This window comes from Amphiura filiformis, unplaced genomic scaffold (assembly GCF_039555335.1).
Source record: "Amphiura filiformis unplaced genomic scaffold, Afil_fr2py scaffold_62, whole genome shotgun sequence".
In the NCBI taxonomy this organism is placed as follows: Eukaryota; Metazoa; Echinodermata; class Ophiuroidea; order Amphilepidida; family Amphiuridae; genus Amphiura; species Amphiura filiformis.
In genome coordinates this window covers 544,903-557,603 of record NW_027305526.1, presented here as the reverse complement: position 1 = coordinate 557,603, position 12,701 = coordinate 544,903, and the positions used below count along the sequence as shown (strand labels likewise).

At 37.1% G+C, this 12,701-nt stretch overlaps 1 protein-coding gene across 2 annotated transcripts in view; it reads left to right on the top strand.

The window, feature by feature from the left end:
• Window positions 1-12,701, top strand: part of LOC140144538 (beta-taxilin-like) — a 41,910-nt gene that overhangs the window by 9,344 nt on the left and 19,865 nt on the right. For both annotated transcript variants that reach the window (XM_072166359.1, XM_072166360.1), the window contains 3 exons: window positions 575-678; window positions 1,508-1,678; window positions 2,593-2,658. In XM_072166359.1, the coding sequence (XP_072022460.1) occupies window positions 575-678; window positions 1,508-1,678; window positions 2,593-2,658 (341 nt within the window). The remainder of the gene's footprint in view (window positions 1-574; window positions 679-1,507; window positions 1,679-2,592; window positions 2,659-12,701) is intronic.

Below are 12,701 nucleotides of genomic sequence, written 5' to 3'. Positions count from 1 at the left end.
CAGTTTTCCTAAGGGCCTGTATCTATTTACCAGTGTGTAGCCATCCCCAGTGTGGCTGCAACTTATTGCAGGGCCCAAAGCCTAATCACTTGAAAAAACAGATGTGGAAGTGAGAGTCTACTAGGGGAAAATCATCAGACCCTAATTGTAATGACTATCCCTGTGCAGGCAAACACCGAACACTACTTACTGGGAATGTGGGAGTGTCACTGCTAGAAAGTGTTAGTGGTGTGGTCCAGTGGTTAAAGTCTTTGTCTCTGATGCAAGAGGCCCTGGTTCAATCCCTGACAAAATGCATATTCAATTATCCATTCAGGGTAACACCAGGTTGTTTGTACACCCTACCGTGGCCCTTGGGCATCATGCATGGAGAGCAGTGTTTCAACACAGAATTAGTTAGAGAGTAGAGAATTTCTCCGTTTCTGATCCGAGGTCACTCACACCACTGATATTGGCAATCTGATTGCAGAATGTTACTGTGTCATCTCTGCTCAAGCAATATTCTGGGTGTATGAATGCCTTTGGCTGTTTCAGTTTGTATGGTAACCCCCTCTGTTGATGTCTTTCTATCTAGGTAAAGATGCAGAACATATGAGCAGGGCAATTCTACAAGCACTGAATGGTTTGGAAACACCAGAGGAGAAGATCGCTGCACTATGCAAAAAATATGCAGAATTGGTAAGTCGGTGTATGAGAACACTGTTGGTAACCCACGCTTTAGAAAGGGTGGTTTAAGGGGTCCACAAAATGCTTAAAAGGGTGGGTTTGAAAAATTTCTGGTTAAAATGTGTGTCCAAATATAAAGTGTGGTCACTGATAAAAAAGGGTGGGTTTAGAAATCAACAATTGCAATCTGAAAGCTTACTGTAATTTCCAATTGAATGACACTAAATGAAACACAAAAAAAATTGAAATCTGATTCTGTTTGGTCATTTAAAACTTATGTAATTCTCTTTGCATGCAAATCTGCACCTCTTGGACCACCATAACCACTTATCTATGATCAGTAACTACGCTTAGAAAGGGTGGGTTTCCGAGTTTTTGTATAAAGGGTATAAAATAAAAAGGGTGGGTTTGTATCACCACTGCCAACTATGGAGAAAGACCATGATTGAAGAATAAGTTCATCAGGATAAAGATGCAGAACATATGATTAAAGAATAAACTCCTCAGGATTGGTAGATAAAGTCAATCAAGGTTCTTATTTTTGATCCACTAAATCACACTTACTGTGTACATTTCGAAAATGTTTGATACGCTGAAAAAAAGCATGTCATTGGTGGGGGGGAAGAAGTGAGTCACAGAACAAGACATATAAACGTTGGGTCAAGGAGGTTATAGAGATAAGAAAGAGAAGGGGTGCCACCATGAACAGAGATGAAGGTCAATATCAACTGTCTCACATTTTTGATGAGCTGCTGCATGCTGTGTCAAATAATCTAACATGAACTGGCAAAATCAACTGGCAAAAAACCTGCACACTGTTTTGTTTTTGTTTCTTTCACAGCTTGGAGAAACCAAAGCCCAGCAACGAGAGGTGAAGGTTCAGCAGAAGCAACTAACCCAATTGCAACGAGAACGTGACCACCTCCAGAGCGAGCACGGGAGGGCGCTGTTAGCCAAGAGCAAGCTAGAGAGCTTGTGTAGGGAGTTGCAGCGTCACAATAAAACAATTAAGGTGAGTATCGAGGGTTGAGAACCAAAAAGCCTTAACTCACATTTGATTTTGGGTCCAAAATAATCCTTGCCTCTCACAGATTGTCCGAACCATAAAAGGCTACACAATGTTTTGACAAAATCTGTCCTCAAGTTTGATGCAGGTAGCCTCATTCAAAATTATTTTTTTCTGAAAATAAATATTGTAGGAAGCAAATTCACTGTGCATCTTAAGGTAGAAGTCTAAGGATTCTTATATTAGTAATCGTTTTATTCTGAGCCAAAAGAAAACGCTTTAGTGTTTGAATTTTTTACCACACTCAAGCACCATGTCTTTTTTTAAATTCACTTCATTTTGAAAAGCTTACTATCAACAGAATTGTTAAATATTTTGGATTTGCGCACATTAGAAAAATAATGTTCATAAATGGGAATAAGTGGTTCCTGATTTCTTTATGACTTATGAACTTGGTGATTTTCAGTGCTCCACACGTATCAAAAAACAAATTGGTTAAAATGCTTCTATTTTCAATATTGAGCTATATTTTGTATTTTAAACCAGTGACATCATTTCACTGAAATCTAATTAAGCCATAGGTAAAAAACATTCCATGACCAAACTACAGCAATGTTGAAAAAACATAGCATTTCTCTCCACATATACTACCAGATATGTTGTTTTTCATAAACTTCACTTTTGTGATTTTAGTACCGATTTTACCTTTCTATATCCAATCCATTTCAACTGGGCAAACTAAATTGTACATTCCAATGTATTATGCCATTTCAGTATGTATCCAGTAAAAGACAGTCTAGACAAAATATCAAAATTGATGCCTCATTATGATATCACATGTTGTTTAAAATGGATGCCTGAATTTGACCTCAACCAGGTGACCTTTAACCTGACTGAATACGCTCAATTCTCTTTTACAGGATGAGAGTCTGCAGCGAGCCAGGGAAGAAGAGGAGAAGAGAAAAGAAGTGTCCGCCAAGTTTCAGGTATGTGTGACTATCACAACTAGATTAAACCTGTGGGTCGCATCACATAGTGGTGGATAGATGGCAGGGGTTGCAGCACATTTTTGTTGTGATCGTATTTCGAAAAACACACATTATGTAAAGTGTATTGGATAGCAATTGCATACCTGGCGACTACTCCCAATTTTCATGGAGTCACTTAGTATGTGCTGTTTATGATGTATAAATTGGTACATTGTAAAACCCTATAAAACATAGCTTGTTTTGGGCACTGCTAATGGCTTAAAACCTAGGAGCTTCCAGGGACACTGCCCCTTGGACCACCGGCAGGGGCCCTAAGACAGCCCCATGACCCCCACCGCTAAAACACTCTGCTCGCTTCGCTCTATTGGTCAGTCTGAATAATTCTATTCTGGTTTCTAGGTTTTCAATGTTGGTAGGTATGCAATTGTTTACTAGTCACTTATTGTGATCATAAGTCATGTCATGATCCGTCAAGTAGACACATAAAAGTTAGTTTAAGATACCCAGATATTGTGAAATCATATTTTTAATAATATTTAATTACCAAAAGTTACATATCACTGTGTTAAATGAACATGTCATGATACAGCACACTTACGCAAATATGGTTTTTGCCACTTATCTGCCACTATGTGATTTTTGCTATATGCATATTTTTTCAAATGTTGAAAAGGTACTTTATTTGTGAATTTGTCATGTTTTTAGTCTGGTTTACATAAAACTGACCAAGGTCCATCCATAAATAGAAAGAAAATACAGAGAAATTGCTCTAAATTACAATCATAACGTGTCCTGCTTTGTAAGGCTTGGAATCAGTTTATTCAGAAGTTGTCGTCAAGCTCACGGTCATTAACACTGTGAACACGTACTGTACGCGATGCTGATCGAGTAGGCGGGGTGCTAACTGTCGCGCTGTTAGCATCCCGGGTGCACTGTTACCACCCCGTGGCGGACCCCATATGTTTGTCAAATTTTGTGATTTGCGGCAACTTCTGTACAGCATCCCGTAGCGTGCAAACTTGGCTGGTCCGCATTTCACTGCCAAACCCCTGGTATAGACTACATTGCAGACCTGGTAAATAAGGCTGCGGTGCATAGGGTCCAAACCAGCATGTGGAAAAGCATAGCAATTTGGTGCAACGATAACCACAAACCACAAATGTCATGGTGTCGGATGAGTGCATTATACTGATGGATATCCATAAAAAGATGCTACAATACATATTTCTTGATGAGGCATGGTTGTGTTGAATACAATTGCTGTTTCATTTATAAAGCATGATGCAAAATTATATGAATTTCTAGCTTCAGCCCTATGCATTTAGAAAACAAAACCCACTGGTTCCAACCAAATGCTCATGAAAATGGGGCTATTTTCCCAAGCACCTGGTCCCAAAATATTTATTTCTAAATGTGTCAAAGAGTTGTATGATCAGTATCTTTATATGCAGCTTTCCTGCTTACCAAGAGGCAATAAATTATTGCTAACTTCCCATGACAGGACTTGTATACAATTTCAGCTTTTTTGTTGATGATAGGTGTAACTTTATGCCAACTGGATCAATGTCATTCCCATATTCACTCAAACTAATCCAATAAAACTTTTTGTTGTTGCTTCTTTACACCATGTAAGATGATATCATCTTAATATTATGATATTGCTATATGCTGCCTGGCCTGCTGTGTGCGATCAAATCAACTCATATTGAACAAGTCGCCATTCTTTTAAAAGCACTAGTTTAATCATAAATCACAATTTTATGTGCAACTGTGCTGACTTTAACCTAAAACCACACTTTTATGTGCAGCTATGTTGATTAAAGGATTATCAGGGATTTACCGACCACAACACCCTAAAATTTATAAATATTAAGATTTATTGTGCATTTTTGGAACTTTGTGAAATCTGTGCCATAGGCTCAGTTTTGAAGATGATCGAGCATTAGCAAATTTTATTTCTATAACAACGTACAACAAGGCATAATAAATGAATGTTGGAAAAAAGGGAAAGAAATAACCCCGCGAAAAACCAGACACTAGCTAACAAGAAATCCGATTGGCCTGAGCAGCCAGGCAAAGTTGTAAGGCAGCCAATCAAAAATACTGAGGGAAAAAAATGCCACATTTACTACCTCACAAGGGTGACATTACTGACATTTCTCCGGGTACTCCGGTTTTCCTCCTGCATCTAAAATCGGTCCTCTTCCCATATCCCTGTCCCGTCATATCCGGATGGCATCCCTGAATTTAGTAGCCCTGAGCACTATTGGGTTTAGCCTGGCTTCGGCCGAATGTTATAAATAAATATAAAAAAAAAGATATGGCTAGGGTTGGGCAATTAAATCAAGATGCCTTACTCCACCCAAAAGAGCAAGAAATATCCCAGCCAAAACTAACCCAAACAGGGAGACCTCATGAAGCCAAAACGCTTTTGAATAGACAAGCTATTAAAAACTGCACTCAATTTGTTAAATTCTCTCACAAAATATTATCTTGTTATCGTTGTACCTTACATGCAACTGTGCTGATCATTCTCTCGTAAGTCATATAGCATACACATAATTATATGCAGGTGTGGTCCTTATGAGAGCTCGCCATCGAATTAGGTTAAAAGCGGTCCTTGTTGCATGATTGCATCTGTCATGCTTATGCCAGTGAACTTCTTAATCTTAATATCATCTAGCCAGCTTGCTGATAGCCACTGATTAAAAAATTGGCAGTAGGCAATACATTATTACTAACTTACCTCCCATGTCAGGACTTGTATACAGTTTCAGCTTTTTTGTTGATGATAGGTGTAACTTTATAAGATCAAAGCAAAAACAACAGGATCAGTGTCATGTCCATATCCACTCAAGCTAATCAAATTTATCCCTCATTTGTTTACATCCTGTAAACTGATATTTAATGGTAATATAATGACATTGTTATAAGCTGTCCCATCTGATGTGTGACATAAGATAAACTCTTATTGAATGAGTGGTAGTTCTCAGAAGTTCATCTTCATTGTAAATCATATTTTGTACTATGGCACATGCTCAGAAGAACCTTGTCATGCAGCGATTCAGTGTACTTGAATGCGACAAACAGAATAAATTGCTGGTATGGAATTACTTCTTACATCAACCATGGACAGAATATACTCATTACTATGCAATCACTGACTGCCACGCCTGTGTTTCAGCCGTTTTATTGAGATGAGCAGTGTTGCTACACACAAGAGGTGAAAGAAGACGTATTATTGTGGATGTTGTGATATCTACTTGAACCATTACATTTTTGTAATCTGACGGCTACATCCCTTTCGCATTTGGCGATTATCACAAGAGGAGCAGTTTGCACAAGTGGTAAACTGATGAAGACTTAAATATTTTGTGAGATCTACATGTACTTAGACCAATAAAGCACTGACTGCTAAACTGCGGCTGAGTTGAACTCATTCAAACAATTTTGTGAGAGAATCAGCGTTGATACACACATCCTAACCGGAGGTGACTGAATAAAGAATTAAGATGTGTAGTGCTGTGAGATCTACTTTACACTGACAGCTACATCCGTTTCACACTTGTATTTGCACTGTATTGTATTGAACAGAGGTGCATTGGTATTCAAGATTTCAAACATTTGTAATTAGCAATCTACTTTGTCTGCTTATCACTCCCATCATGGCTTGGCATGGTTACTGTGAAATCTCTGCATGGATGGTGCTGCTGCTAATTTTTACAGTGTTTAATAACAAAATCATTGCTCAGGAGGTTCAAGAGTATAGAATCATTACATGTGAACAGGAAAATGTTACTGATTGGTTTATTCATTATCAATCTTGGGAGCCCTATGGTATTGGCACAAGATGTAAGACCCAATGTGCCATAGACTGCACCTGCATCCTTGGTAACACCACAGTAATGAGCCACTGTACTAATGGAGACATAGCTGAGACTGCAATCCCATACCCATCCAATGTGAGCTACCTCAGCTGGGCTGACAGTGTGTTGAATGTCATCAGACCACAAGCATTATTCATGTTTGCTGATGTATTACAAGGATTGCATGTGAACAATGTCAGCCTTAAAGATCTCCAACCAGGAGTTTTCAATAAATTAACATCTCTGAGGTATCTATTTATAGAGGACAATGATATTACTGAGATTGTACATGGTGCATTCAGTGGATTGACAGGCTTGAAAGTTTTCAACCTTTCAAATAATCATATTACAGAAATTGCACCTGGTGTATTCAGTAATTTGACAAGCTTGGTGCAGTTATACCTTTCAAATAATCATCTGACCGAGATAGCACCCAGTGTATTCAGTGAATTAACAAGCTTGAGGTTGTTGAAACTTTCAAATAATCATCTGACCGAGATAGCATCCGGTGCATTCAGTGAATTAACAAACTTGGGAGACTTATACCTTTCAAATAATCAGCTTACTGTTATTGCACCTGATGTATTCAGTAATTTGACATGCCTGGATTGGTTATTCCTTTCAAATAACCATCTTACTGGGGTTGCAACTGGTGTATTCGGTAATTTGACAAGCTTGTCTCGGTTAGACCTGTCAAATAATCATATTACTGTGATTGCACCTGGTGTATTCAGTGAATTGACAAGCTTGAGTTTGTTAGACCTTTCAAGTAATCATCTTACTGTGATTGCTCCTAGTGTATTCAGTAATTTGACAAGCTTGGGTTTGTTAGACCTTTCAAATAATCATCTTACTGTGATTGCACCTGGTGTATTCAGTGAATTGACAAGCTTGGAAGCGTTAGACCTTTCAAATAATCATTTTACTGTAATAGCACCTGGTGTATTCAGTGAATTGACACACTTTGGAGATTTAGACCTTTCAAATAATCATCTTACGGAGGTAACATCTGGCACCTTTTGTGAATTATTCAGAAACATGCCTAGTTACGCACAAAGTTATAGTTATAATGCAAGTTATAGCTATACAAACTATACAAGCTATAATATTGTAACACGTCTGTTGTTGTCACACAACAACATTTCCATAATATATTCTGGCGCATTTCAAAATCAAACTGAACTCCGGTATCTTTATATTGATCACAACCAATTGCAGTTCCTTCCACAAGATATTTTTTACAACCTGAACCAGTTGCAACATCTGAACCTGTCATTTAATAACTTGGCTCGCATTCCTGTCAAACTATTCTTGCATTGTTCCCATTTGGAAAATCTTGACTTGCGTGACAACCCACTTTTATGGATTGAGCCAAATACATTTGCAGGGTTGAATGAAACAGTAGATTTAATTGTAAGTGACCCTTCTATCTGTTGTTTTACATTGGTAAATTGCAAATGTGACAAAGCACCATCTCCATTCCTCACATGCAAGCGTTTATTGCCATATAATGGTCTTCGTATAGCTATATGGTTTGTAGGTGCTCTCGCTATACTTGGAAATATGTTGGCCTGTTATGTTAAATATATGCATAAACAGCAAAGCAACAAAATCCAGTTTTTACTAATCACAAACTTGTCAATATCTGATTTCTGTATGGGTATATATCTAATCATTTTGATTTCAGCAGACATGTATTACACACATTATTTCCCATCGTTTTCTGAATCTTGGAGATCAAGTGCATTGTGTAGAATAGCTGGTTCCTTATCTGTATTATCCAGTGAGGCATCAGCTTTCTTCATAACACTGATTGCTATTGACAGATTTCTGGGGGTGAGGTACACATTTAGTAGGCGTCGAATTGGTACTAAAGTTGCTCGTGTTTTGGTTGCCCTCCTGTGGTTCCTAGCATTAGGCATAAGCATTGCATCATTTTCATTATCATATGGCAATCCCGATATCTATGCAGTCTCAGAAATGTGTGTAGGGTTACCCATATCAAGACAAATTTCTTACACTACAAATGAAACACTGATACGTAAAGGTGGATATACGTCTGGAATTATAGTAAGAGCTTCCTCTGTTGTACGAACTGGAAGCAAGGCAGCTATGTACTTTTCAATTGCCATATTCACGGTCCTTAATCTGACATGCTTTTTTGTTGTAGGTTATTGTTACCTGGCTATTTTTATCTCTGCCAGGCAAACTTCTAGGAAAGCTGGCCGTTCTGTCAAGTTAAATGAGGAAATCAGAATGGCTACAAAAGTATCTCTCATAGTCTTTACAGATCTTTGTTGCTGGGTGCCAGTAGGCATATTGTCGATCCTGGTCCAGGCTGGGGCGGTTGAGGTCAACCCAATTGCCTATGTCTGGATAGCAACATTTCTGTTACCAATCAATTCCTCCATTAATCCTTTCCTGTACACTTTGGCTTCTTTCATTCCAAGCAGCAAGATATGTAGCCGCCAAAGGAATCGTCAAGAAAATATTCCAATGAGAGCAATCAGGGGATCATAGCTACATGTAGTTCCCATAGTCAGTGCCAATTATATAAATATTCAGTTGAGCATCAATGATACTGACAGGTTTGTGATTATAGATGGTGGCATATTGAGCAGGGTCATAATTTCAGCGAGAATTCTTGTGAACAAATTTGAGTGTAGTTTAAGCTTACACAGAAGTTGATTTGCAAGAATCAAATGATTCCCGCAAATTTATTGTGTAAGAATCATGATTGGTTCTCGCACTGTGAAACAAAGTTCTGACCCTGATATTGAGTGCTTTGACTTAAGCCATGTCTAGAGCCAATCAATCCGCACAGAAAGAAAGAAACAAAACCAACCTAATTGCATTGGAAAAAAATTTATGAAACTATGTGGAAAAATGTTTATTTGATTGAAAATGCAACAGAAATATCCAGCGAATTGTGTGCAGATTGGCAAACTTTGCAAAGTGATGCTGAATTGAGTGGAACAAAATATAACATTTCATGAAGATTTTGCATTGTTGAGATCATTTAAAAAGCCAATGCATCTTAAACGTCATGGAATGGTATAGGCCTAATGCTGTAAATGGTGGATTTGGACATGGCAAAGAAAACATGATTTTCCATTTAAATGTGGGAAAGTGAGGAAAAACACTTTTTGAAATAATTTAGCAAAAGATATGACTTGTGCACTGAAAAGGACAAAGTGACCCATTGCATCAAAACTTGGCAGTATTCTGAAACCCCTAAAGATAGTAAAGAAAAATTTTGTGAAAAACAAAGACAATAAAAAAGGAATGTATGGTAATATTTGTATTTCACAAAAGAAAAAATTACAGTTTTTAAAAAATCAGTAAGTATCAATTGTAAGGAGTAAGGCTCAACCGATTATCCTATCAGATATAGTATGAGCCTGATATCAATATTAAATTTTATTTTTTTTTAAATATTTTTTTTGTTCAAAGTTTTCTGCAACTTTGAAGAACCACTGGACCTATTCTGAAGTGCTAGAGTCATTCACAGTTAATATGAAAAAACTTTGGGAAAAATTTACAGTTTGTTATTCTGCAAACCATTACCTCTTCATGTAGCACATAACTATAAATGCATGGAAAACCAATGCATTTATAATATGTGACCCATCACATCGAAACACGGCAGTTGTCGGAAACCCACATTTAAAGATAATAAAGAAAATGTGCCCTGAAAAATAAAGAAAATAATAAGAAATTTGAACTGTATTTGTCACATAAAATCGCCATTCTACATGCCACATTAATGGAAGAGGTACCACTTTAAAGCTTAAAAACAGTCCTTTAATTTGGTAAAGAAATCTACAAGTTCATTTTTGACGACAACTGCCATGTTTCGATGTGATGGGTCACATATGTGATACATGAAGAGGTAAACATTAGTTAAGGCTACATGCTCTTTTTGGTTGAAATTTTTGGCGGGAAATAATCCCGCCAAAACATTAAAGTAATCTTTTGCCACAACTAAATATAGTCAGGAAATTAATGATGCATCTGGTAGCTTAGATCATAACTTTCATTATACTTAGTTGCAATTATCCCAGAAAATTCTTGATTTGTTTTTACAGTGTCTTGAATTGTCGATGTTTTTGATCAAAAAACATCACTCGGTGTATGTTGAAACTCGAGGCATTAACTCTTCTCAAATTAGCCCCAAATCATAATTTATTATATGCACGTGTTGCAAACACCAATGGGAATAATTGGACGTTGTTTGCGGAGCCTAAATTCGGTTTGATTTTATTTCACAATAATTCTAAGGTGAAAATTTTGACCTGACATTTCGTTTTTGGATTTCCAATTTAAATTAATTGATATGTGATATTTTGAACTAATAAAGAGTACGCTTACCTTTCTGCAACACTTCCCGGTATCATCAAGCATCTGCTGATAACCAACATTTTAGCTGAAAGCAGTCCCTTCCTATCATTTTTGAACAAAATATGGTTCAAAAGTGTGTACGCTACGTGTATTTACTAGCACAGCGAGGTAATAAAGAGAGCTATTTACGGTGGGGTATCTCTTGTAAGCTATTAAGGTAGGCCTATAGTATATCTTCCATAAGTGACATAAGGCGGTATATTCAAACGCTATTGTCTGGATCATTGAGTATCGATTGCGCACGTATACATGCAACAAGGATGTGTGTGGTCCTCCCCAGGTTTTGACATGAATTACAAATGACCTCGTGAATGACCCAGCGTTTTCATTTTATTATTACTAAATTAATCGTCGTTTATCACGAGTCCTAAGAGTCGTACCAGTTCAATTCATCAAAATTAATTTGTATTAAATGAAAAACAAACAGACAAGTAGAGTCATATGTCTTTCTATGACCGTATTCCTCCCAAAGTCTGATTTTCAATACACTAGAAACGTGTTGATATGTATATCTTTTAAAATCGCCGAATGTTAACCACAGTCACCGTTGCACAGTAGGCATCTTTAGCATTCATGGTGCAATTGGTTTTAACCCCGGTGAAAATTTTAGTATTTTTTATTCTTTTTACTAATGCGCTATTGCGCTGTGCCGTTTTTCAAACACGCCCCTGAATGAAATTGATGGGCAAGTACCCTTAATGCTTTGCATATTAAGAATAACAAACTGTAATTTTTTCGAATTTTTTTTCAATTTTTTTTTTTCCAAATTAACTGTGAATGATCCTAGGACTCCAGTGGTTCTCCAAAGTTGCCAAAAACTTTCACACAATTTGTCTTTTTTTTTTAAATTTTGTATTTTAATATTTTGTTCATATACATGTATTTATAGGATTTTTACAGGAAAATAATCCTGTGCACACTGCACAGGGAAATAATCTCAGCAGTGGCATAGCCAGGTTTTTCAGACAAGGGTCCCTTTTGGCTACAACTCTGATATGTTCTTCTTACATCTATTCTATTGTAATATGTACATAATTGTCAGTGATACCATAAATAAAATCAGACAATGAACCCTCAGAATGTTATGTTGATTAACTTTTTGGTCCTTGCGGACTATATGATCAGTATATTTTGAACTAAAGTCATTTACTTTAGTTTACATCAGAAAATTCCTTTAAGCCCATAGGCAGCGGAAGGGAGGAGGGGTCATGTCCCCCATAAATTTTTCCTTAGAAGAAACATCGCCCTTAAATAATAAAAAAAAGAAGCAACAATTGCCTGCATGCATCTTCCTTTTTAGCCTCGAAAACGCTGTGTTTGGGGCCAAAATAGGGTAAAATTGCACTGCATCCAAAGTTCATAATATAGCAAAATTCACTGGCTAAAAATAGTCTGAAATTTGAAGGGAAAAAAAGGAACAAAATATGACATAACTTTTAATGCTTCCCCCTCCAAATGTCAAGCCCTCGAAATATTCCTTAGTTCCAAGGACAAAGTATCTGCCCTCAAAACAACTGACAAAGAAGCTACTTAGTACCTGTGGTAAGTGGGATATGCAATAGCTGATCTTTCGAGGGATGAATTCCTGGTCAAGGAATGAGTTTTTTAATTTCTCTGCCATCTCAAAGGTTAATTTCTTGATGAATTCCTCATGAATATTTAATTTGTTAGGGATAATCATTATTTTTTACGCTTGTTCCTAGAGAAAGGGGTTGAAATAAGAGAATTTGAACCAAGACCTATTCCTGTAGGTAACATCTAGAGCTCAAATAC